This window comes from Amia ocellicauda, chromosome 5, assembly GCF_036373705.1.
Source record: "Amia ocellicauda isolate fAmiCal2 chromosome 5, fAmiCal2.hap1, whole genome shotgun sequence".
In the NCBI taxonomy this organism is placed as follows: Eukaryota; Metazoa; Chordata; class Actinopteri; order Amiiformes; family Amiidae; genus Amia; species Amia ocellicauda.
The window spans coordinates 24,530,997-24,558,695 of record NC_089854.1 but is presented as its reverse complement, the minus strand read 5'-3'; the positions used below and the strand labels follow the sequence as shown (position 1 = coordinate 24,558,695).

At 43.6% G+C, this 27,699-nt stretch overlaps 1 protein-coding gene across 4 annotated transcripts; it reads right to left on the bottom strand.

Moving 5' to 3' along the window:
- Positions 1-348: 348 nt before the first annotated feature.
- cdc42ep4b (CDC42 effector protein (Rho GTPase binding) 4b) lies at positions 349-27,159 on the bottom strand. Of its 4 annotated transcripts, none has more exons than XM_066704466.1 (3): positions 27,016-27,159; positions 26,846-26,928; positions 349-6,053 (listed from the first exon to the last, which is right to left on the bottom strand). In XM_066704466.1, exon 3 carries the CDS (start codon positions 5,794-5,796, stop codon positions 4,780-4,782), a length of 1,017 nt encoding a protein of 338 aa, XP_066560563.1. In that variant the 5' UTR covers positions 5,797-6,053; positions 26,846-26,928; positions 27,016-27,159; the 3' UTR covers positions 349-4,779. The 4 variants fall into 4 exon arrangements, with proteins under 4 accessions (XP_066560563.1, XP_066560564.1, XP_066560566.1 ...); XM_066704467.1 differs by having other exon boundaries at positions 27,032-27,159; XM_066704469.1 differs by lacking the exons at positions 26,846-26,928; positions 27,016-27,159 and adding an exon at positions 12,976-13,169.
- Between the last annotated feature and the right edge of the window lie 540 nt (positions 27,160-27,699).

Here is a 27,699-nt window from a genome sequence, read left to right as displayed (position 1 = left end):
CAGTCACTCCTGGCCTCTGAACAGTCAACCATCGAGAATGAGGGGAAATGAGGAGCAAGGGCTCTGGTGCGGTTTGACCCATTATGAAGTAAGATTCTGGAAATGGACACGTATGTGTGTTCAGGAAGTTAACCCTTCTCAGTCTAACTGGGACACTTGGGAGTCCACACATTGCCTGCAGATAGTCAAAACACATGTGCTAATGAAACCTGTGCTCCTCAAAGTCCTGAAAGAAGCTGCAGTAGATTCCTCATAAAAATAGGAAAAAATAAACCGGCCCATTGCATTCACAGTACAATCACCTAGGCATTCGGAGTACAACTGAAACAAAGAGACGCGCACAACGGCACAGTTTAACAAAGGGCAGATTACCAGCTTTTCTTTTATTGAAAAATATACTTGTTATTTGGAAGAGGAAGGAACAGAAAGTATATATATATATATATATATATATATATATATATATATTTATACATATTTATACAGCGAGAGATAGAGATGGGATGGGGAGATGGAACATCATGTACTAGACATTAAAGAGCTACTGCACAATAACCTAAAGTTGAACATGTTTGTAAAAATGTTTCCTAACAAATATACTCCTGCATTTTTAAATTTTATTTTTAATGCATAATCTCAAACAAGGGAATTGTCAACATGAGTACGACATGGGATTTCTAATGTATAGGAAGATCACATACTGATCTCTCTTGCCATAAAGCACACCGGCTAGGGATTTGAACCACTCAAAAAGGAGAGTGTGGGGACGACACGGGATCAATCCTTCATGTCATCTGCTGACCGTAGTCCTTCTGGGCACCTTTGACAGCTATCAGCCAGGTAGAAGTGGTAAAGTTTGATCCAAGTCTGCAGAGCACACAGATACGGCCTCCGAATCCAATTTTATTGCGCAGTACGAACACGGGACGTTTCTCAGAGGTTTACACACTTTGCTTTGACGGGGTCGAGCAGTGCGTTTCAGGTCCCCTCCGCAGTCTGACTTTAGAGAAAGAGAGCAGACAATCGGTCCTGTAATGATCATGTGTAATTTCTGGTTAATTTCCGAGACAGTCATTGTCAACTAATAATTTAGTCCAGGGCTCACTTGTACAAAATCGCTTCATGGTGCTGTAATCCTAAAATGATCCGATGATTAGGAAGGTATAACAGGTTTTTACGTCAATTCAATCTAAATCTTAAAATGGATATTTATTTGAAATCCTTTTGGCACTTTTAAGTTGAAAAAATAAGTTTTGTCCAAGAATATGTCAATCCTTAAATTGTAAAACTTTCCACAGCAATAAAAGGAGTTTAGTGTCGCAGCAAATTATGGCACTATATTGTTACAGGGCTTAACTGAATTTTAAAGTGGTCCAACAATGGTTCTTAACCTAGACAGACCTCTTAAGTGACTGTACATGCCCACATTTTCACTCTCCTCTCTCATATAGCAAAATAAGACATTTTATCTGCACATGGTACCAGTAACCATTGAGTGGATTAATTCAATTAACTTTCTGATCTCAGGTCTGCACAAACTGGGATTGGGGATGATTGTAATAGTAAGCCAGCACCCTCTTGCTAAAGTCCAACCAAAACTCTGGACCTTGATGCCATTTTCCCCACACAGCGCTTGTATGATTGAGCGTACAATGTTTGCAGAGAACACGACCCAGATGGTTTTTAAGACTATTTACAGCTTCAGGCAGCCAGTGAAAGGGGAAGGAGTTTTCAGTGCAGCAATTCACATCAAAAGGGGCTTCTACAAGTTGCTGCACGACTATCCAATAAAAGACTGAAATGTTGGCTTGTGTACTAGATCTGGAGCTGTAGTGTGTGCACTTCAATACACTATTGTTTTCTCATTAGATTTTGTCTTAATTAAGTAGGATAGAGTTATCATTATTTCTAAAGCCAACCCCACTGCCAGTCGATAAGCATACGAGATTCTCAATATGCTTTGTCTTTTAGACTGGACATCCTTATGGTGGACAGTTTTAAGGAGTGCAATTTAAGATGTTTTACAAACAAAGGCAATTAAAACAAAAACAAATGCAAGTATGGAATTTTATTTTTCCTTAAAGAAAAAAACACTAATACAGATGTTGGCCATAAAAGCTCACAACAGCAGAGTATACGTAGCTGATGTGCAGATTGGCAAAGTCAAGACTAGCCTGTCTGATATGTAACATCTGGATACAATGGTGTTGTTTCTCTGGGGCTTTACAATACAGGGCACTGTTGGCGGCCTACTGCACCACTTACAGATGTTTCAGCCGGAAGTTTCAAACGAGTGTTTTGTGGTTGATGTTGCAAGCATTTGAACTACTTAAATTAAAAATGGCCCTCCATCTCTCTGCAAACAAAAAGCTCTGATGAAAACTCATGTTTCTTAATACGAACAAATCGACCAAAAAGCTGTATAGCATTAAATTTAGTCTCCATGCTGACCTGACCAAATTTCTTCAGTAAACCTCCGTCAGAAACACCCCATGCTCCGATTTGTCTTTTTACCTTTCTCCATTAAGTTTGGTTATTTGTATTCAAACGCTTGCAGTAAAAATCGCACCATTTCTCATGCAGTTTTCAGGAAAGGCCACTTCAGATAAATACAGGTTTAATTTTTGTATCCCCCCCCCCAATGTTTTTTTTTCTTCAGTTAAAATACAAAATACATAAATCAAAGATTTCTAAAGTCTTTATCTGTAGAAAAGTTAGTGTCTTACTTTTTTGTCATTTGTTTTGCTTCCTCAGCCCACTTGGATTAAAAAAAAAAAAAAGAAATAACAGTTCGTTCCATCACAGTTCACAGCTGGGTTGGTTCAGGCATAGGTTCGGTATTGTGCTGCATCGTGATTGGTCCATATTATGAAACCATCAAAGGCCACTCTCGTTTGTAATAGGCAGCCTGGGCACTCTTGGTTCAAGTCTATGCCCTGAATTACCGATCCAGCTCAAACACCAGCTGAACGGTAAATTTGGCGAGCAAACTGAGTACCTTAAAAGCAAAACCAAAAATACAACTAAATAATATTTATATATAAATTCTACTCACTCCCAGAACACAGTGCGAGTCTTGAAGGATGAAGCATTTTAATAATCTCCAGCTTTTATTCTGCTCTTTAGTTTCCCTTGTCGGTTGCAACTGGCACATGCATGATTCAGAAACTCACTCCCATCCAAGTACTACAATTCCCATAAAGCAGCTGGAGCAGGAAATGATATCCCAGCAGCTTAGCTCCTCTTCCACTCACGTCAGGTACTTACAGGAAGTGGTCAGATGATGACAAAGATAAACCAAAGTTGTGACTAGATTAATACTTTAGAGGTCCTAGATTTAAAACCATAAAAATTGACAATATTATGACAAGAAACCACCCTGCTACTGTTATAATGTTAATGTCAGTGAAACTTGACAGGAGGAGATGCTGACACAAATCATTTATGTACCTGTATTGAAGCCACAGGTCTTCCCCACTCACAACATTCCTCTACCACCTCTCTGAAGTCACATGGTTAGAGAGGTTAATAAAGATGTCTGCACAGCTGTTTCAGGGCTGCGGGAAACTGGAGTCCATGTGCACCTGGCCCAACACCCTCAGTCCAATAAGATGTCAGGGCAGTTATGTAATGTGGAATTAAACTCGACTTAGCAAAAACCGTGGAAGATTGCCGTGCCCTTGCCATGGCTGTTATCTACTTTGGCTCTGGTGACTGGAGAGGTTTATCTTTATTATGGTTTCAAACTCACTCATCTTGATTCCCCATGCCTTAATAGAGAGTCTGCACAAGTACATATTCCCTGAATTCAGCCTTGCTTATTACCGTAGAAGGGTTTGCAGGCCCCCGTATTGAGTCTGCTAAGACCTTGAACATATGTGCTGTGGTTATGCAAAGAAATACAGCTTCCTGTCTGAAAAGACCTAGAAAATAAAAATAGGGCACCACCTGGTTTCTGCCTGTGTTGTACAACGTATTTCTTTAACTTGGGTAACAAATTTCTGTGTTTGAAACTAACAAAAAAATAAAATAAAAATAAACCCATTTCCCCCTAGCACAAGTCAGTGTATGTGTGAAGATATGGAAATATATTTTAGTATGCAAAAACGTGTCACGACGAAACCTTGCAGAAATATAACGGACGACTAATGTTGACAAGGAGGAACGTGTACTAGACACTGCCTGTAGCCGCCGTCTGCAGTCGGAGGCAGATGTGACTGTGCATTACTACTGTACCAACAGCAGCAGCAATGTGCTTTTGTAGATGTCTGAGCACTCCTATAATATTACAGCTGAATGTCTTTTCACTGGCCTGCAAAGTGATTTTTGAATTTAATGAGTAATAAGACCCTGTATGATCAACCTGGCTGTACATCTCGAGGAAGGAAGTTTAAAATGTGAAGAATGCGTTTTATGATTTCTACCCTTACCAATCCCTGCTGTCTGAATTCCACCCGCATTTCCCTTTGATATGGTCTTTAGTTAAACCAATGACTGGATGGGCAGCCTCTCTCAAAATGAACTATAAATGCACCAAGAATTACAGAAAAGGGGGTGAGTTCTACTTAAAAAAAAGTTTTTAAAGTTTTTCCAATAGGGAATATAAAAATCCTAATCAGATTTTTATATTGGCAAGATTCTCCTTTCACACGAAAACTGCTGGTGGGTGGACTGGACTGCAGTTTCCCTTTCTCTGGTGAGAGTGAGGCAATCTATCTAGTACTTTCAGTCTTAGTCTAACTTTACTGGGAATGTGTTTTTTTTGTTTGTTTCGTTTCTTTATACTCTAATTTCATCGTCATCCTCATCCATGAAAGAGAAATCTTTCTCATCCTCCCCCTGTTGTGAGCTAAACTTGGCGCTGTCCGTGTCCCCCTGTGCTTGGCTCTCGGCGGTAATTGGTTTCTCCTCCAGGGTGGCCGAGCCGGCGCTGGACACAGAGCAGCTGTCTAGGTGATGATGCCGGGGCTGGGGCTCTGGGGTGTAGGGACCAGCATCAACCTGGCTCTCCAAAACCTTGGCAGGCCTCGCTGGGGACTCCATCTCCTCGCCCTCCCCAGCATGGCTCGTTAGCGTTGGGGACCCCCTCCCCTCGCTACTTTTCCCCTCCTCGAAGCCCAGATCGTCCTCCTCCCAGGGCTTCTTTTCCATCACGCTCAGGATGTCACCCAGCATGGATGGGCCCAGGTCGATGTGGAAGGACATGATGGACTCGGCGTGTTTTAGACCTCCGAGTCTCGGTGGCGATGATGGGCGCAGATCTGTGAGCTCGCCAAAGTCTCTCTCATCCAGCTCGGGGTCGAAAGTCTTGATATTGGCGGTGGCAGCCGCGGCTGCACCGTTCACGGGCTTCTCGTAGTCTGGCAGCTTTTTGAGCGGGCTGGAGGAGAGGCTCTTGGGCACACGACCGCCCCCTCTCTCCATGTCGTCGTCGTTGAGGTGGGGCAGGGACACCGCATTCTTCACGAAGGTGGGGGAGCCCCGGGGTGGCACCAGAGTGGACTCGTGTTTGTCAGCCCGTGTCACCGACTGGGACCTCTTGCTGTGGCGGAAAGTGCGGGACAGGAGTCCTGGTTTGGGGCTGGGGGAGTGCGGCCGGGCCTCGCTTTCCCGAGGGGGCTCCCCGGAGCGGGTGCTAAGGAAGGAAGTGTCGCCAAAAGCGTCACCCCCCCGGCCCACATGCATGGTGTGGCGGAAATCTCCCAATGGGGCACTGATCATCTCCACGGTGAGGTCGGCCCGTGAGCGGCGTTTGGACTGTGACGTATTGGACACCAACTGCTTTAGGATGGGCATTGTGATGGCTGTGTGAGCTTCAGTAAAACGATGAAAGAGAAAATTAAAATGACAGGACAGGGAAGCGCTTCCTATCAGTTCTAAGTAAGTCTGTAGTTTAATTTACTTTTGCTTTCAATTTTGTGAAAGTGGACTATTTTGGCAAAAGGTCAGGGCACAAGCATTTCCTGGTATCGCAGGGTCACATCCATGGCAGTACCCCAGAACAGGCACTGTAGGCTCCAGATTCAGGCATGCCTCATCCCTGTGAATCACTCCTGCAAGACAAAAGTAGAAGAGAAACTCTTTCAGTTGGATGTCAACAAAAAGTTGGCAAATGTAGCAAAACCTGAAATGGGGAGACATTCTTCTAAGGGTTGTTGACATCTGCAGTGCATCTGTAATTACCCATGAAATTCTTATCACTTCTGTCCTGAAAGAAGAAAACAAAAACAAGCGTCTTAGTGACGCCCGGTAACCTGGTTCAGTTTCCTAGTAACCACCACCAGCCGACGGGAGCAGTCAAATCAGCCCTCCCCTCGAACAACGGAGAGGCTGCGGATCCGACTTCATTCTCGGCACTAGAAATTTAAAGGTTATCCCTGCTGGGGATCACAAGTTTCCAGGACTTACAAATGCAATTCTGCTGCTCTAAGCAACCGGCATTTAAATCTCGGGACTCTAGTGTGACTGTGGCGAGGGTGACCGGGAGGCGAGAGAGGGAAGAGGGACAGAAGAAAAACGGACCACTCGCTTTTAAAATTCGCTTTTGTTTGATTAAAATTCCTCTTCCATTGAAAGTCAAATTCAGCAACCAGCTTATGGTTCCTGGGCACCAAAAAAAAAAAAAAAACTGTTCCAAACACAGTAAATTATGTAGTATGTAACTGTAGCATGACATATAAAGTATTCCATAGTACCTTGTATGTTTTAATATCAGATCTTAATTATACAGTGTGGCTCAGCTTAAGTAGACCACAGCATGAACATCCTACACAGACAGTTTCAGACAGGAATCGCCATACTAGATAACCACACTGAAAGAGGATGACTTCAGACAGCACTGTGCGAAACCATAGGGTACAACAACACAGAAATCAACTGAAACTCAAAATGTGTAGTCAGTGTGCAAAGCATGAGGGCGGGGAAATTCAGTCACTAGAGACCACACTACTACTGAAGAGAGGGAGACGCCCTTGGGAAAGACGAGGGTCGCCCCCCTTCCACAGTCCCCCCTGTACCATGCTCTCATCTTTGTGCTCAAAGTCAAGCCTCTAAATCCTTTCAGTTGTACTGCTGGCAACTGTCCAAACCTTGCTCTGTACTGCGACTGGGACGGGAGATTAGACTTGCAGAAATGTGTAGGCTTTATGTTGTTAAAATAATGATGGTGTAGAAATGGTAGCTTTTTATTTTAAAAACCCACGAGGAGCAGTCTTTTCCATTACATAATTGACTTGATCCCATTTCCATTTAGTCATACTTGCTAATTCCTTCTTTATTACCCTATTAAATATTTTCAGCTTTTAAATTATAGTTTAAATGAAGTTAGCACAAACCTTCAACCTTCTCTGTAGGACACTCAGGTTTTTAACACAAAACAACATGGCTAACCAGGAGGAATATTTGTGCTTCACTGCAGATGCTGCCCTTGATCCAGGACACGAGGTTTCCAAATACAGAGCAACACAGAGATGCTAAGAGATACGGACAGTTTTTCAGTCACCTGCAGTTGTGTCTCATGCAGAGAAAAAAAATATTACTTGAATAAACACTTGTTGCATCACTCACATTTCCCAATGACGTTCGTTAGACTTGCACAGAACTGCAATCAAAATGGCAGATGTGAAATCAAATGAGGATTTTTCATTAATGCATTTATAATTCCCAGGCAGACTCCAGAGCCACGCAGTCTAGCAGTCTATTGAAATAAATAACATTTTTACATCTCCAGTTACTTGGAAAAAAACGACTTCAACAGCTTTCTAAGCACGGCTTAAAACCTACATTACAATCTTGTATAGCATCGTTCAATTTCCTGTTCTGGCTTTTACATCATAAAGAGATCAAGTTACCGTTCGTATTCTCATGTCCCAGCTACTGGAGATTCCAAGAGTTAGTCAGATATAAGCTTTAGGCTAAAATAATTAAACCTTCATTCAAATCTACACCAATTCCTGTCGATTAATTGAAGTTTACTGAAACCAATCTCCTATAGTCAGCACTTCACTAGGAACAAGATTACTAATCCCTTAACACGGACACTGAAATAAAAGATGGATGTGTCCATTTTCATATAGGTCACTAAAATAAGACATGACCACTCACTCACACTTGTCACTTTCTGCCTTGCAATATATAGACTTTACATTCTCAACACCCTTGGCGTGAAAACATCCCGCATGTTAGATCAGTATACCTCTCCTTTCCGGCATCCTCGCTCACAGCTCATGTCACCCCTGTGAGGAAGTTATAAGCAGTTGTGCTTTGCAGCAGGCGAGGGGAGGCTGCGCGCTTTGCATCTTAGGAACAGTCGCACACACCGCCCTGCCTCCACCCAGCCGAGTCACTGGCAGAGGGGGGAAATGGTTGAAAACCACAGTGACAACAGCACAGTGAGCACGGCGAGCAAAATTAGTCCACACTCACTCGGTACCCTGCGGTGGTTTTGATTTCGTGTCTGTCTTCAGGAAGAAGTTGCTGCCAATCGACTACCAACCTTGCCTGTTTACTGCAGTGAAGATGTGATGCCAGTAGCACCACCAGGTTGCAGCTCTACCGGTTTTTCATATAGAAAGTAGATTTGAGGGCCCAACAATGACAACTATTACAGCTGGCATTGCAGTCTTATCAGGTATCAATTCAACAGATCTGACTAGACCAGAACTTTGGAGTACCCATATCAGACATCACCTTGTGCATGTCAAACTGGGGAGTTAAAAACAAACTATGAATGCATTTAATAGTACAGGAAGGATGACATAGGTGATCATGAACCTCATGCACATTTTTCACCACGTACCTCTCAGGAATGTAGAAAATCAAACATGGCTAGTTTTCCTGCTTTTCTCCAAATAAGGTCACACCTTACATAATTGGCCCCAATTTAATTATCCGACCAACTGTTCACCTGAAAGGAGGCAACACGGACAGGTGGGCAGAATGCGCCGGTGGGGGGGATTTGGGCATTTTACTGGAGCAATCTAAGTGAAGTACCTTGCTCAAAGGTACAACAGTACTGCCCCACCTGGGATTTGATTCCTAGTTTCACTCCAATAACTGTAGAAATACGGAGTCCTGTCCATGGTAACATTAACTACAAGGTAAGTCAATCATTAACCTTCTCTGAAAAGATCTGTACAAGCTAAACAGTACTATGACCATTGACAATAGGTCAGGTTAATTAACCTGTTCTAGACAGCATGTTTTTTTTTAACCCGATACAAACGTCACCGCACAAAATGACTAATCTTTCATGGAGAGATTTCCAGGCATCAGCTACAAAGTAAACAATATCCAAGTACTCAGTTACAGAGTCAGACAGACCCGGGAATGACAGGATCTTGGGGGAGAAGGTGAACTCAACTCCTCAGAAACACCCAAGGGTGGGTGCACTTCAAGCACACCCACATCTGCTGGCAGAAAAAGGGACACAATCATGCATTATATTGGATTGTACCACTTAGTAAAACCTACAAAGAAACCTCAGGGCTGTGGCATGTGACTTTCCATGTGTAGTCTGTTAAATAAGGAATGGGCTTCCCAGACTGTCTGTCTAGCATCTGGGGTCATCAGTTCACTGCCAGTCACAGACGGAGACCCTCCGATTCGCTGGCTGCCAGTATGGGAATTGCTCAAGGTCATGGTTCTCTTTTGCAGACCCAACTCCCATCTGTCTTGCTGGCATTTTGTGACGCACTTATAATAAGAAACTATGACCTCCTTGAGTTTAATTCCCTTTCCAGCAGGGGCACAAATTATTCAATTGGAAAATATGTGCCAGACAAAAAGCTTTTCTCCTGTACAAACAATCTAAGATGTGTATCGAACAGGCGATCCATGGGCAACATCTGTGCTAACTTGTAGTCATTTCACCCCAATCCTTCCCAGCCTGCCCTGCAGTACTGGCTGTGATCCATCCCTCTGCTTAACCTCCCTCACTCCTTTACCTGCTCAGGTCTCCAGGGCAACCCAGGACAGGAGAGCTGCCTTACTTCCAAACATAGGCCTATGGACGAGCGAGGCCTGCGCTTTTGGTAACTTAGCCTCCGACTTCAATAAACCAACAACAGCAGCAACAACAAATCCTTCTATCAGGGATTTGGATTTCAGGGGAGTTGCTCTGCTTACATGCACACACGTTGCTCAACAGTGGAAATTAATACAATGTAAATTAAGTGATTGAATCAGATTAAGACACATATGCACTAATTTGACACTCTTAAAAAAAGAAATATGGTCTGAAGGGAGAAACAAGCAAAAACAACGATCACACTCTAGCTAGCCCTAACTAGATCACTCAAAGATGCCTTTGTTCCAGGGTGCATTTTCTGACACCCTCCCCCCTCCATTCTTGCACTCCAATAAGCACACGAAAAAAGAGAAAGTGTGTAATGTTAAACATATCAGCCCTAGATCCAACCTCTCAGTTTCCTCTCACCTTCCCATTGTCTGTCCATTTGTCTCTCAACCAGCTTAGATTTCCTGCCTCAAGTTTTCACATAAGTGTCACACTACACTCATCACCCCCCCTTTGTTTTAACACACCCTTGACACCAGATCCCATATCTCACCTGCCAACGTCCACATGGATAGAAACAAAACACAAAACACATCATACCAGCCATGTAGACTGGCCAATATTTTGTAGGACATGTTGTGAACAATGAAAAACTGAAAATGTATTTTGTGTATATGTAATTTCTCCAAAACAATCATGTCCAGTAGGATAACAATGACACAGATGAACGCCCCTGATGCCATTCAAACACGATCAGCCAGACACAGAACACTCCACCTTTCAAGACAAGAAACCAATAAGGAACATTCAAATGGATTCCAGAATCCCTCAACGTCCGGGTTTCATCTTGTGCTCGTTCGGCTCTCTTTGTTCTCAAGACTGATCATGGGTTCCAAAGCGTTCAGGCGATTCGCTCACTGCCATTGTTCTGCCCAAAACCTGTTCACCGAATGTTCATTCCAGTTTATTATGAACATTATAAACCTGCAAGGATTAAGCCAATATCAAAGTGCAGAAGATAGCTGTATGCTACTCTGCAGGAAGTCTCACAGTTTGCCTCACAGGGGCCTAAGCTTTTTTTAAAAGAGGCTGTTAATTAGCTGCAGCAGCAGATAAAATGGGATTTGAGAATCCCATGAGAAATCCTTCAAAGCAGGTTTATAGGGATGGTTGCTTTACTCAGCTAACATATTGCTATAAAGCTGGCATCAAAAGATGCATAGCGCCAGTGAAGTGAAGTGTGTGTCTTTCTGCACACACAAGAAAAAACATTTAAAATGGATTAAGCAGCAAGAGCAAGACAGGCACAGTAAAAAGTACCAAATGAATAAACCAAATTCAAATGAATCACAGATGGAATGGGAATACCACTACTGAAGATGGAAGGAGCTACACTGTTGTTTCCAGCTAGTCCTGTAAAAGACATTTCATTGTAAAATGAGTAACTAGGCTCCAATGGTTGCTTTTGAAAAATCGGCTTTTAAACAAATGACTTTGCTCAACAAATATGCAGCAGTTATGTGTAACAGACCTTCACCAAAGATCAATAGCAATAATAGCTTGCCTTTTACAAAATGAAGCATTCACTTTCACTGACTGAACAAAAGGGTATTTCCTATTCAAACAAAGGGCACTGTTTGCCATGGCATCCTGGCAGACAAAGCATGATTTGGCTTTTCTGGGATCAGGAACAGGTAAGGGATGTTTATACTCCAAACATTAGAAAGAATAGTCTTATTACAATAATTTCAACATTAGCTAAATCATCTTTTCACACTCGACAATACCCATTGGACAGTGAGCACAGCTGCATCACCCCCTGCATTTATTTCTATTTCTATCATTACCTTTCACAATCAGCAGTGGTGATTAGTAACAAATGTGGTAGCAGAGCAACTCCCATTAACCCTCTACCATGCTTGGGGAAAAACCCTCTACCAGTGCTTTTTAGTTTCAGTATTAACAAAATCAGTCAAAATTGGGTCCACTTATAACCAGCTATTATGTTGAACAACAACCGAGAAACTGACTTTGGCCTTTTGTAGTGTAGTGTATAGGGAAATGTTTGGTTCACAGGAGAGTACATGATTAAACAGTCTGATCCTGCTGCTGCTGCTGATCCCACCACTGACACCATAAAACTGTCCCCGAGCCATAATCTCCAGCTTGGAGGCAGAGGTTTCATGCCAACATCTTCCAGCACTGTTAACACAGCCCTCTCATCCTCAGGCACTGAGTAAACCACAATAAACAAGCATGTAGTGAGTAATCCATTTTTAAAATTGTACCTTTCTTTTCATTTTCTTATGTAATGTTTTGGGGAGGAAAAAACTTAATTTCTGCCATGTATGGTCATGTGAGTTTGGCTTTTAAATTTAACAGAAGTCATATGACATGAGCCGGAGAGAGAAGGCTTGCCATAGCCAAAACCCATAGCAACTCCGGACTGTCCACAAGCCTACTTCAATATGATTGTAGCACTAAGTGATGAACATTGGCAGAGCCTGGAGTTTATGTAACAACCTTCCCTCACGCAGAATGGTCGGATAAATACATGTAATTGCATTGGACACTTCTCTGTAAATTATGAATTATGTTAGGTAATACAGCCATGTATTTTTTAAATGCACTTCTTTGCAACAGCTATAAAAGGCAACATCTGAGTGCTGATAGTTTTTTTTTTTCCACCCCCTTACACTGGTACTGAACAACTATACCAGTTGCCAGCTCTTCCATTACTGTCCATCCCTCCCATCGCCTGGCTGTAACCTTCACCACACACTCCTGGAGAGTGGGGGCAGCTGGGTTATGTTCCAGACTCCTGCATAGCCTCTTCACGTCCATTAAGTGGGATTGTTACAGACTGGCCAGCAGCGAGTCTGTATGGCCTCTCCAGCTCTATCATCACCGCTGAAGACCGAAATTACTTGGCTCTTAGTTTAATAGTAAAAAGCACTCACCTTTGTCAGTGTTGCTGACAGAAAGCAAAGTTCTGTTTCTCCTCAAAGGGACATCATGTAAGCACTCCTGCTAGTTAGCATTATATCCAGGTATGCAAACTTGCTGTGCAAAAAAAGAGGTCCTAAATAAATGCATCCAGTGCTTTCCCTTCCAGTGGGAGAAATGCCTTCCTTCTGCTGCTCACGCCTCACACTCTGATGGGACCCTCAGCCTGCCCTCAACTTTTCAACACATGCCTTTGTTCAACTTAAAACAGGTCACTACTCCTATGTAAATTCTCTGTACAAAAGGGATATCAGATGAGCATCCTGAGTAACCCACTTTGTCAGTTCATTTAACATCGTCATCAGGACTACTTACAAAAGAAACGCCACCCATTTAAATGCTAATCCAATCTTTGAGGAACCGCAGCAGGCAGACAGACAGCGAGACAAAGGGATCAATCAACAGCCAATCAGCAGTTTGTTTAACAGAAGTCTTGGCATACCAAATGAGGAATGTCAATAGTATGTGAAGGGACATCATTATACTCTGAAGCAACAGAGTCTGAAGGCAGGAGTAAAACAACATCTGTTCTAGGCCTTTGTGATATTCATCTGTATGCAAATGATCTAATTTAAGACTTCGTATAGGTATCTAAAATGTATACAAATTTTGGAACTTCAGAACTCTTCAACAACTTTTGATGAATACAGAAATACATTAATCTTGCTCCTGGACTAATGCAAATGAATAGGGTGGAATTTTAATCCATAGAACAGGTGTGTGTGTGGCCAGGGAACACATGACACTGCACTACGCTTATCCATTTCCCTCTCATTGATCAGTGGAATTGGATCTCAGAGAAGAGGATCAACCTGTGAGTTTGAGGAACATTACAGAGTGACCGCCATGACTGGTATTTTTCTAAATGTGATGCTGTGCAGGACAAGACGTGCGGGGACCCCCCCGGAAGTCCATGCCCTTCCACACCTGCACTCCCTTAAGTGGCTAAAGTGAACTGCTTCCTGGTGGGGAGAGGCAAGGAGTACCACCACAGGAGCAGAGTGGAAAAAAGAGCAAAAGCAAAAGCAGAAGCAGAATCCTCACAGTAAATTCACTTTGACTGCGGGGCTGTGGAATTGATTACAGATTTGGACTGGCCGCTGTTTGTCTTGTGCATTTATTATAGTTATATGTGTAGCGAGGGACCTGTGTTTAAGTGTAGGTAGGCTCAACAGGGAGTTGTTTGTCTATTAGTTTTGTGCATGGAGCACTGTACAAATCAATCACCAGTTCCTTCACTTCAACGCCATATCTCAGTTTGTGTTTGCTCATTTTCCTAGGCCCCACCTCAGGCTTAGGGCCACACCAACACACCTTCCTTTCAGCCGATCATCAGTCGTCTAGAATCTAAATCAAACGGACAATGTGAGAAAAACCTCATGGAAAAAAAACGTTTGATATTTTTTTTTATCAAAGTTAAAGAGATTTTGATCACAGTGATTCAGTCACAATTGTCTCCAGTTTTAGTTAAACCCTTTAGGTCCTTAAAAATACAAAACTTCAAGCATGAATGACTCTCTCTGATCTACTCGGGGAGGGGTTTCTGGAGCTCTTCAAAGACAAAAAGCCAAATGGAAGAAATGATCAAACATACATTTCCACCCAAGTAAGCAAGATTGAATCTCAATCCAAAACTGCTATAAGGGCTTGAATAATGAGTTTTAATTTCTGATAAGTGTGCTTGGTTGGAAAAAATTAAAACATGTTCATGAAAACAGTCACCACCCACAAAAAAAAAAAGTTCTCTCCCAGGTTCTCTCCCAATCACTGCAAAGGATTTCTGTTCAAACTCATTCAACAGTATATTTCCATCACTGGATCTTGGTTAAAAAAAATGATCAGACAAACAAAAACAACATTTCTGTGCAGACATGGCTTCAAGAGAACTGCTCGTAGCCAGTACCTTTAGAGAGCCAACGTCAAATAATGCAGGAAACAGACGTGATTTTAGTATCGCGATTAAAATCCCAAAGCAAGAGAAAAGCATCACATTTGAGAATGGAGAAGAAACAAATTAAAGGATGACGACAACTTGACAGAACAAAAGATTGAAAAGGTCAGACAGACCAAGGAGCGAAGGAAAAAAAGTATGAAATGGACGGCAATGAAAAATCTCTCAAGACACCGAAAGGACAGCCATTTAGTCTTGTCAGCTTTGGACTCCATTGTCTATTTTAAATTACGATTTGGCTGAATCTGCCCCCAAAACACCACATCTCCAACAGCGAACAAATCGCGAAACCATTAGTCAGAAGCACTTTAATTTAGGTGTCGTAAAGTAGAAATGAAAGGTTTTAAACTACAGGGAAGTGCTCCGGGGCCATTTTAGTTGGAGACTTGTATTTTTAAAAGATCAAGGACATGATAAATTACAGTTTGTCAGTATACATATGATTATATTTATCTGAAGGGGAATTCACGGCCTTCAACCTGCCTCAAGTGTTAACAGACAAAGAGCCTCAGTTTCACAACTCGACGCAGTACTTAATAAAGATAACATGTTGTACAGGCGCGGCACAGGCAGCCCTGTATTCATGGCGAACAGACCGCCCAGGTGGAGCCAGGCCTCTGGCACACACAGGCAAACCACTGCAGGATTAAGTAATTTGTTCAGCTAAAAACTGAACGTGGCTCCTGCCGAGCACAGCTCCGCCCCTGGCATGACCTTTCACCCCCGAGCGCGCCTGACTGAAGCGACGACACTTCTACACAAAGAAACTCTGGCGCCCCGTTTACGGCCCAGCCAAACCCTCCGTTTAGCTGCGTGACTTTAGTAATGCCATACAGTTACGGAGGGTATTTGCTTGTCCTCATGTTGACCTCATTTTTACATTGCCGCACTTTGTTTTCACGTCCCTGATTTAAACTCTCAGTGGGACAGCCGTGAAGAGATCTGAAAAATGATGAGACATGATAAATAAACAGAACACGATGGGTTTAAAAGTATGAAAGGCCAATAAGCAAGGCATTATATACGTTTGCACTATAATCCCTTCAGTTATCCCTCTAGTTTTTTTTTTTTTTTTTTTTAGTTTTTAGTTGAGACTTGGACTCTCCCTTGCTTATTCAGGAGAGGAGCTACTGGTTTTCCTTTCATGGGACAAACACTAAGCTTGGCGTTAAAGAACAGTGCACTGCCCTGACATTTACAAACCTGAAATGAGGGGAACAAAAACACAAAGCACAGAATGGGCATGACAAGGGCACAGAGCTTACAGCGCACTTCAGGAGAACTGTATTCTGGGTCTGTGAAACTCATTACCTAAACCTCCTGGAATGTGCCCAAACCTCATTAGTCCGCTGCAATAGAAGAGCGAGAAATGGCGAAGGAAAGCTCAACTCAGACAGAGGACAATTGTGTCCATCCGATCAATCACTCCAACCATGTGTCTTTTTTATTCCCTGACTGGCTGCCTTCTTTCTTTGTCTTTTTCCTCCCTCCCCCCTTTTCCGTCTAAAATGTGATCACCAACGATTTTAACTGAAAAGATAAAGAAGCCTAATCCAGTTTCTCACTTTGCATAAAACAAATTGGACGAAATGATTCACTGGTTATGGTGAACAGTTGTTTTTCAGGTACTATTAACCCTTAATGCCCCTCCCCAGCAAATTCTTGCTAGACATGACAAAGATTTTTTTTTTGTAGTAGTTTAATTGATCAAATATTTGCATTTAAACCTGTTGGATAATGTAAGGAGCATTTTGATGCCATATTTAAGACAGAGGTCTGGGTTTGTATGAGTAGTTGCAGTCGATTAAAGTAACATTGGCAGAACAGGGCATTTTAGAAGATAAAACTACTAATGAACACTTCCAAAACGAATTCCTCTCCCTTTCTTGATCACCACTTTGTATTGAAAAAATGTGCTAAATCACCACTATGATAAGCGTCTCATAACAGCATTACAGAGAGAGCCCCTGTTCAGCAAACACAGCAATTACTGCACACAGAAAACACACACGAGGTCAGTCTGCCTGCCAGCCATCCAACCAGCACTGTACAGGACAGGCAAAGCACTGTGGGACTGCGAGAGCTGGGGACCAGAAAGGGAGGGTATCGACCTTAATGGGTCAGCAGGAAGGGAGGATGCAAGATGCTTTCCCTCCAACTCAAATCGCCCTGCGGAAATAGGCTGCTCTTGCCCTTCCTAATCCGTCCCATACACACACACAAAGCTTTAGCAAACGCCCGGTCCACGAGCACATGCCTATGAGCCAGCAGTCACGGCCTGTGTGTTAAATCAGCACGTACCTTTGCATGCAAATGAAAGAAAGCACACAATGCGACATCCTCTTGTCCCCCGAAGCGATGGGTTGCTGTGAGCCGTTTAACGTTTTGAAAAGGTCCCCTTTGTTTGCCTTAATAATAACACTAATAATCAGTTCGCCTCCAGAAATGAAAGCTTTTACAGTGCGCAGTTAAATGTATACGGGTCTCATGAGGGAACACTAAACGTCCAGTTTCAAGAGTTGCCTCAAGCGGGACTCACTGTTTTAATGATTTAAACAGCAGTGGATGGAAAACAAATTAAAAATTGGAGTGGTCCATTCCTGGCAAAGGAGGAACACCACTGGGGTTAATATAAATTGTATGAGTGATTTTTTTTTTTTTTTTTTTTTTTTCCCCAAAGGCGGAGACCAGGGCAACAATGCCGACAGGAGTTACAGCACGCACAGACCTCTGCCCGTAGATCCAGCCCTGTAACTACAACGGTTTTTAAGTAAAACAACATGTTCCTCATAAATTTGGATAATTGAGATTGAGTGCGTCTTGGTAAAGTTCCTGTTCAGAGACGCATACAGTTAACAGTTCTCAAGTCTGGGTCTCAGCGCTGGCTGCTGCTTAATTCATTAGCTGCTCAACCAAGACGTTTTCAATTTATAACCCTCTGGAGGAGATCTGGGGACATCATGAGATCTGCCCAGTCCCTTAGACAAAGGCAGTTTGGACTTCTTTGGTCAGGAGTGCTCAGTAGAGAGCCAGATCAAGAGCTCTCCTGAGGTCATATGTAAACACATACAAAACTGTGGAGCTGAACTAGCCTCCAGATTAAAAATACATCCCTGTATTGACTGAGTCAGTGGGATACTTCATTGATTCTCATCCGGTTCGTCTTCCACAGCCCACCTCCTGTGATCATGCATTTTGGGAGCAGTTTCTCACCCAGCTGATGTGTCCGGAACAAACATCTTACATTCAAGCCACATCACACTGCAACCAACACAACCCTCAGCCGGTCATACTTCCACTTTCCGACCTCAAATACCAAACGCAGACTCTCAGCAGCTTTAAGACACAGACAGCCACCTCTGCAACCTGCCTCACACATTCAGAGGCCCAGCAAACTTCACACAGGAACTTGTGCATAACCACCAAAAGTTGTGATCAACATAGGTACATTCAATTTACCTGAACTTTACATCCGTCTCATTTTAACAGACAGAAGGAGAGAAGATATTTGAAAGAGGTGCACACACAAAATAAACGCGAGATATGAAATACATGATTTTACACTAATGTTTTGGATATGAAAGTTATCCTTATTATAGCTTTTGTGTTTGTCTTTTAACACAAGATTAATGTCAAAAGCTTGGTCCTCACTGTGTCTTTTAAGTTATTAATTATTTCTCTGGTGAATGAGTGAGTGATGGAAATGGTTGCTGTGAAGTATTCTCTATCCTGCTTCACTGCACTGGCTTCCCTGGGTCAGGTAGGCCATAAAGGAAAGGACATTTTCCAGGAAATTCCAGTCAGGTTTATCATTATCGCTCACACCCTTTCTAAACGGCCAACAAAAATCCCCCCCAGCATAAGCACATTCAGAGTGTGTGTGTGTGTGCGAGCACATTGGTGCCGGGTTTATGAACAGCACATCTCCCCGTACCTGACACCCTGCCGCTCAGACGCACAGTGACCATCACCGCAGCCCCATCGCCGGGTTTCTCACTCAAGATAACAGCACCAAGGTTCAGTATAGCCTTTTCTTTCATATTTCACCTCCTCACACCGAACACACCCTCCAATTTTCTTCTCACAGGCGCTCACAAAAGAACGGAACTGAGAAAATTACACCCAAAATGAAAATACAGCAATTGGCAGCGCTGCCTGTTCTTCATACACAACACAGGAGGTATCAGTGACAGTTCAAATATCCTCGGCAAAGGCGCGCACAGATGTCTACATTGCAGCCATTACTCGTAGGTGAACGATAAGTCCCGAGTGTTTAAGAGCTTACAGATGTGCAACAAATGGAACCAGAGAAAAAATGGCCCTTGGCAGGAAAAAACACAAACACGGGAAGAAAAATAAAAACAGCCTCCTCACATGTTTCCTCTACATAGATTTATCAAACAAATGGCCTGCACTTCATATTTTGGCTGTATTATTTTAACATGGCAGTTTGCCAAAGCTCAGGGCTGTCCCATGTGTTACAGAGCAAGCACTGCAAATCCAAACATAGATTAAAAGTTGCTGCAGGAATTTCATTGATGGGCCGTTATTGGTTATTCATTGCTCACGTCCTGTCAGGTTTTACAGCATGTCCAAAAGCAAGCATCTTGCAGTTTTAAGAGGTCCGCTTTCACTGAATGTTGGCGAAAACCATGACCCTCGATCTACAGCCTACTATTTAGGATCCTGGTGGCAACTAAAGGCCCTTCTGATACCTAATGGTCTGACAAACCGTAGGCCTGAAAGGAAACTGCCACAAAGACACAAGCTGAAATCTTGTCAATAAGTAGATGCATTGCTCACAAACCGCTTTAGGAATACAGTGGGGTGTAAAACTTCTCTCCTTGCTCTTTCAACACCTGAGAAAACTGTCCAGCAGTGGGCTTTCCAAGGCTTGCCGTGCACACACTGCCTGCCACCTGTCATCGCCTGCGCAGAACGACACCAGTGAAGGAGCACAAAGGGGAACTATTGGCCTGTGAATGGGATTGTGCCGTGTTGGATCTTTGAGGCTTTCAAGTGGTGGTAATCTGTGCAATAGATTAAACACATAGCAAAACTCAGCAAGTTAATATTTAATCACGGTCACCAGACGAACCCTGCGGAAAAAACAAAAACAAATACAAAACAAAGAGACCCCCAGAGAAGAGGGAGATCTGTTGAGCGACTGATCATGGCTGGATGACAGAAAACAGGAGGAACTCTCAACCTGTGACCGGTTATATAGCCCAATGAGAAACCGGCTCATTTCCCTGAAATATCATAAAGGCATTATTCATTTGCCATTTTTACAATCGACAAATTTGGGGACTGAAGCTTTTCCTGTGGTGCTGAAGTCAAGAGGAGAATCTAAATCAACAGCTGCTACGAAACAGAAAAACAAATACATGTACGTACTGAACTATACAAAAAAAATAAAGTAAAAACCAGATATGGCAGGTGTCTCTTTCAAGAGTTACGGAAACGTCTGCGACTGGGAATTAAGGCCCTTTGAACGCACTGGGTTGGTTCGGAGAGATCACTGGAATGTACTTATTAGGACAAAATAACAATGAGAAAAATGTATGCTCCTTTCAGCGTGCCCAAGTCACATCCTTGGTGTTGAAAAAAACATTCACTGAACAGGTCTGCCTTCTTTCAACTAATTATTTGCTCATGTGCAGCCAAAATTGAGCAAGGCTATAATTATTCATGGGGGTCAGAGAGGCCTACACAAGGTGCATTTACAGTTACACTCGAATGTAGTATAACAAATGTAAACCACTTCCACAAACATCGGTGCTTAGGTTGTCCGATAAAGCAATTTTTAAAAATAAAAGTTAAACCCTTCAATATGAAAAGTGTACAACGCATCCACATTAACATTTCAGGTAGTGAACCCACCATCACTGAAGTCAAGTGTTTTGACAGGTCAAATGTTTGTTTGTGTCGCTAGTTCATTAGGGAGAGACTGACGCATGATTTGAGGATTTGGAAATTATGAATGGATTCACACCCACAGACCTGGGTCGGGTTCATCAGATAAAGCTGCAGAAAGCATGTCAAACTCGGAAGAAGCCTCCCCAACACAAACCTTTAGTTTCAGCACCTGAGGCAAGTGAAAGAACATTTGTAACCGAGTATAAGCTTCCTTATCACAAAATATACATTTCAAATTCATTGTGATGCTGTCAACTTGTTTCTATTACACTATTCGCTTCGACCTAATACACATTACATACATCCACATCCACACAGATGTGCGTGCACCTCAAGCTTTAATTACACTGGGAAGGGTGGTTTAGCAGTCAATGAGCATTCTGTTCCACAAGTACATCCTGACATTGTTCTTCATCAAGATACGGCTCCCTGGCAGTGAATGAAGTGAAGGGGCACACACCTCCAGGACAACACAGCGGGACAGGAGCCCTGTTCTACACCTATGGGAGTAACCTCGATGGGCAACAGAGATAAGTACACCAACCACTGGCTAATGGGACCACCCTGAAGGAAAATAAATCCAGACCAGACTTCAATTCAAAGACTTTACTGAATCCAAGCCTAATTGATATCAGGACTTTGTGTGCTGCTAATTGAGGAAATACCAAGTAGAGGCCTAAAGGATCTCAAACAGCTTTAATTCAGAACTTTTGTTAATCAAGCTTACGTGTTGTAATGGTCTGATGCAGAGGGCTGCTTTAATTCTGCTGGACACCACACACTGTGCCGAACAGCTTCCACATAGTCCGAGATACCAAGCGGCTACGGTGGCTCCAGCTTTCCCCATAAACAAACACACGATATTTACAGTAAACAGCCTTGTGCAAAGACCGGTGCTCTGATACAAGATAAGGCACACCTGCTCACTTACGGAAATCTGACTAGACAACTAACTGATGCCAGCTGAAACACTGCCACGTCTGGGTTCTTCACAGCCTCAGCCAATCGGACTGCGAGTGTGGTTGCAGGCTTGCAGTGTTCAAGGTTTTGAAATGCAGAGCTGTATAATGTTTGCTCCCTGCTGAAACAACTACAGAGAGATTGCCAAGGTACTTGTACCAAGAAAGCACACTGAACTGAAAACCTTCCCTGCTCTGACCTATACATATGTAAACACAGACTTCACTAATAAACACTGAGTCGCACTTTACTGAACACAATTAGCAGGGCAACAAATTTCTGTTCAGATTACTTTACCCACCCGCAAATAAGTAAATACCAGCTTTCACTCACTCCATATTTGGAAAGCTTATTCGCTTTGTGTGTTTATCAAGCGTTCCTTCCAGAACCGTATACACAAGTCGGTTCTCAGCATGTGCTTGCCCGTTACAAACAATCTGGCCTCTGCATTCCTCTGTGTGGTTTGTCCCAAGATATATAAAACTCATTTTGCTAATATACCTCTCCCCCGATAAACATTTCTCAAAACGTCAAAGTCTTCAGTTACTAACTACAGCAACTAGCACTAAGCCCGAATTCCAGAAAAAACAAACAGTTTACATTGGAATTTCCTGGATTGCAGAGGAGGAGTGGGCATACATACATTTTCACACACAAACCCCTGAGACCTACAAGCACGATGTATGGTATACGTCCTCAAATGTAACCTAAAAACTGGAATTCAGCGCACACTATATACCATTAAAACGTTTAAACACATTAAAGTCATGAGTACCACCTGGCCTTCCGGTTATTTAATATTTTACTTCCTTGTCCTCAGAGAAAATGACTCGCATGTCATGCTAGCTATTTTTCAAATAAATAAACGATCAACTGAAGACACAGTCTGAGAAACGTTCTCAGTGCTGAGCAGGGAATGCAATTTAGAGTGATACAAGACTGGGAACGCATCAGCCTGTGCAACACTAGTGTCCACACCACTTCTGGTAAATCATTTTCTGAAGCAATTGCAACGCTGGTTCCCTTGTACTCTTCGGCTCTGAGAAGTCTCTTCAGAGGCAATTTCTAAATTAGTTATAATGAGGGGAATGGAGGAAGCACCAGAAAAGTGCCCTGAGAACTCAGTGTGACATCCAGCCAGTCAACACTGAAAACAAAGGAATACAAATGAAGACCATTACTCTCCTGAGAGAGGAATATGCCCTAATCTGCACACAACTAACTACACCATGTTGGACAGTCTCCTTCGGATTGTGAAGGAACAGCATGATGAGGTTCCAGGATAAACAAACTACTCACTGCTAATGACATCCAAGGTAGCTTTAATGACTACTTCCTAAAGTAAAGATTATTCTGAAAAACAGGCTGTCTGATATCTTGGGTTCTCTTTGCTTTTCACTCCAGCTGCACTTCAGACAGAAGAAAATGCACGGAGACGGATTTGGACTGGGAAGGAGGCCAATTCTTGTCCGTACCATACCAGACATCTTGGCACTTTAAACACAACCTTTCAGAGAGGTAGGCCGGGGAGATTAGCAAATAGCAAATTCTACTTTAAAATGGTAATAAATCTCTCAGAATCAGTAAAAAGCAGCTGCATTCCTTTACTTTAACATGTGACATGTAGTTGGCAGGCTGGCATATTAAATACACGTCTTTTTTAATGCTGTGCATCGTCAGCAGTCTGGCAAGAGCACTTAAGTGAACAGACCAGCCAAGAAGCACGGTCCAGCTGCCGGGTTGTACTGCAGGGATGCCAATCCTGACAATCTCAATGGATACTTGAAGTCTGGCCTGGGGTTGTTCCAACAATAAGCATTTTCAGAGGAACACTGATTCTGAAATGCAACAAGGTGTTTTTGCCCAAACAAAGTATGCATTCTGAGTCATACACATGACCTATTTTGTAGGAAAGCAAGACTCCGAAGCTCAATCTATTAGTCTTAAAGGTCCTTGGTAAGGGTTTTTTGCTGCACTTAAAGACAGTGGCCTTGACCATGTGCTGCAGGACGTGGTTTCCGTATCTCAGCTGGGGTCACTCCGTCACACTGACCAGACCAGCGTCAATAGCCTCGGGCAGAGCATGAGGCCAGGGTCTCCCCTCCCCGGCCTGTATCATTCTAATGAAGGTCAAAGGTCCGTCTCACTTCCATTCACTCAAAAGCAAAGCTAACCATCCCCGAACAAAGAAGTATTCACACAAAGGCCAGGAACACTGTGTGTCCCCCAGTGTCGAGATGGTAAATCATAATCTTCATTTTCACTTTCAAGACAAACACTTCTTCGGGATATAATAGCTACAAAGCAAACACTAACAAAATACAGCTGGTTCCAAGGGGACTGATCCAGTAACTTGTCTGCTGGAAATTAAGAGACAGGATTGTTTTAATAGCCTTGGATCCAAGTTGTGAAAGAAGCATCTTTAATGCTGGTTAAATACTAAACAGCTCTGCTGCATTCACAGTTAAGATGTTCCTTCTGTCAAGGCACAGTAGAACAGAATACTCTCATAGAATGGGAGTCAGAATCACATAAATCAGACATGAATATCTAAAATCTCTACTAGATCAACATTAACGCTTGCTTTAACAGTGTTTCATCATGCCTCAGACTCGAAAGCTGCCTTGGCTAAATTGAAATTCGAGCAGATTTACCTTTAAAGTAACTGTCTGTAAGGAGGGGGTTTAAAGAAGCAGCTGATCTAATATGCAGCAGCCCAAAGGCTCCGTCATTTGAATGGGAAGATCAGACTTAATTAGGCCAAGATACTGTTAATCGATTGGAAAATGTGTCCAATCTGACTGCTACAATCCCAGCCTATTAAAAATAAAAGCACGGGGCCTTGGACTCAAACACATGACAGAACTGCTGGGCAGAGGCTCTGTTATGTGAAAAGGCTTCCCAAAGATTACAGTCCAACTGTCTTGAAGAAGCAGTGAAGCAGTTACTGATAAGAACATTATATTTAAACTTGGCTCTGCTGGCTTATTCACAGGCAGCTCTTTCCACTTTGTATGTCGGAGAAAAGAGAGTGTACTGGTTTCTGTTAAAAAATGACTCCTGCTCCTCCGTTCCAGCTGTCATTCCTCAAACTCTGTTAATTATCAACCCCCCCCCAGCTCTTCCTGTTACAGCCAACAACTTAGAAAAAGTAGAATTTTGTTTTACAGGGCTGCATAATGTGTGTGTGTGTGTGTGTAGGGTTTTATTGCATATCATTTACAGTCTTTGTTTTAACTATAGATTTTTTTGTACTGCTTTATTCCCCAGCCTCTCTTCCTGCCTTGGAAATATACTTCATACACCTAAATAAAAACCTAGACAGACACTGTTCTCCTTCAGCAAGAGGAGGCTTAGCCTTGTCAGCGTTTTGTGATGTCTTGCCTTGCTATGAATCCCTACACACACCAGACTTTGGAGATTAGTTACACAAGACACAGAAGAAGCAAAGAGCACAAAAACATGTTATCATGTTATCTTGCACATTAGATGACTGGGTTCTTTAAACCACAGTATTTACTTCTCAGAAGTGCGAGGGCTGGTATCTCCTGAGAAGTACGACTGACAGGAGACTGAACAATGTTGACTGCTGCCGGGATAAAGCCGCGCAGGCAGGGACCTGGGAAGCTAATGAAATGCTTCTTTAACAGAGTGGTGGGCTGCTAAACGGGCATCTTGGTGAAACGACACCGTGCGGGATCATAAAATATCCCCTCAGCCAATGATGGTTCCCATCAGAGCCACTATTCTTTCAAATTAAACACAGCCCTAAACCTCCCCTCAGTATCCTTGTTTATCATATAGACACGCTACAGTATAATCCCCCTATATTTCAAGCCCCACTTGCCACCATCCAGCAAATTACTAGGTGCTGTTTAATGGGTCGTTTGCAGAAACGCTGGAGCTAACAGTGGGCCTATTAACTTTACGGCTGGTTTTCTTGTGTGGCGTTTTTTCTTTAAAAGGCACCATCATCCTCTTTTTCACCCTACAGGCTTTCAGGCCTGACTCGCCCATTCATCATCAGGACTGATAAATGGAGTGCAAATCAGAGAGGAAATACTATATGTCACAAATATTTCCTCCAGCATTAAGTAGAAACTTTGGCGGAATCAGAGTGAATTACATCTCCTCCCCCACCCACCCACCCACCCCTGCACTGCAGCCCTGCAAGTGCGGCAGGTCTGGCAGGACTTTGCAGGTCCACTTAACTTGATCTGGGTCATGCACTAGAACTGCTGACAGGGGAATGACAGGGCAATGTGCCACCAGGGACCATCAGAGCATGCTCACAGACTCCCAAGGTGGAGTTATGCTAGTACTGTTCGTCACTAGCACGCATTTGTGTTGTGGAGTGCACTGGATCAAGACTGTGGGTTGAACAGTGGTTCAGTGTGCACAGTCTATGTAGTATGTTCTGTATGCAGCCATGCTTGCGCAAGGTAGGTTGAGACACGTTTCCTCACCCCTCACAGGGAGGGATGTGCTGCAGATTGTCCTGTGCGGATCTGTACCGAGCAGAGGGAGTGACTGCCGGAGTTGGAAGTGGGCAGCCGAGCATGCACATTTGCGGGGAGACAATGCGCCCCTGTACACGGCGTGCAACGCCGTGTACAGCGGCGCATTGTCTCCCCGCAAATGTGCATGCTCGGCTGCCCACTTCCACGCCCACACACGGGGCTGCAGCCTGGGAAAGTGTCCGGCCCGACCCGGCCCGGCCCTGGATCCCCAAAACCAGCACCGAACCAAGCGGGCCGGTTCCCACCAAAGACACTGCCCTGTGCGCCAAACATCCAGACATCTCGCCCTCCCCTGCGCGGCTCAATCCTTTGTTTCCAATGGTCCCCCATTCCCCCCCAACTCATAAGTTATTAATTAACACCCCCCCCCCCAATGACCGCGTCTGAGTCACACACACCAGCAACGACCGACACACGAGTCTCAAATGAGAGTTAGCTCACACCTTCATGTCCATGCATGCTTTTTGTCCTTACCCTCTCGCTTTTCTGGAGGTCCAGATGGTTACACTTTGCAATCCAGGTCCCGGTTCCTCTACGGTTATGTGCGTCTCTGGGTCCTTGAAAACAAGTTTGCCTGTCTTTTGTAAATCCGGTTATTATTCTTGCGGATCGCTCCTCTGAAGTCTGCGGCACATATGACTTACTAGACCAGGGCTGTACCTCGCAATGGGCTTTTCTTGACGCTTTCCCCCCTCTTCAGCCCGTCCCGGGTCCCGGTGCGGATGCCTGGCCGAGCTGCGCTGCTGTGTGACGGCGCACCGAGGCTCTTCCCCTTCCCTCCCCGGCCAAAGCACCACCCTCCTGCGCCTTAAAGCGACAGCACGCCATTTACAGCCCAAACCAGCAGGGCGGGGGGTGGGTGTTGTGATGGAGTAGCATCCCCCGGATTGTAGGAGCGTGTCCCGGTGAACCCTGCAGCCCCGGGGGTCCAGGGTGCATCACAACACCGGCCCATACCGAGATCTAGAGGAACACGCTGAACCAGCTCATCCATGGTCGGTGCCCACAGGCCCAGGAGGATGCTGTCAAGGCCGCAACCCAACCCAACCTCAGCTCCTCTAATAAGAACCTTAACGTGTTGATGTCATCAGCCTGATGAGCTCACTTGAACTGAAAACCTAACGTTAAAAGAATAAAATCAACCTCCAGGACATGATTTTATAAATTATGGTCCACAATAATTGGAGTGTAGGCTACTAAACCTGAACCAAGGCCTTTGAACCCTTAATTGAAGTAATAATGTGCTTACATTGGACTACGGAATTGTGTACATGATACACAGTTGGTTCCTTAATATGCCAGTTAAACAATTTTTACTTAAAACCCCT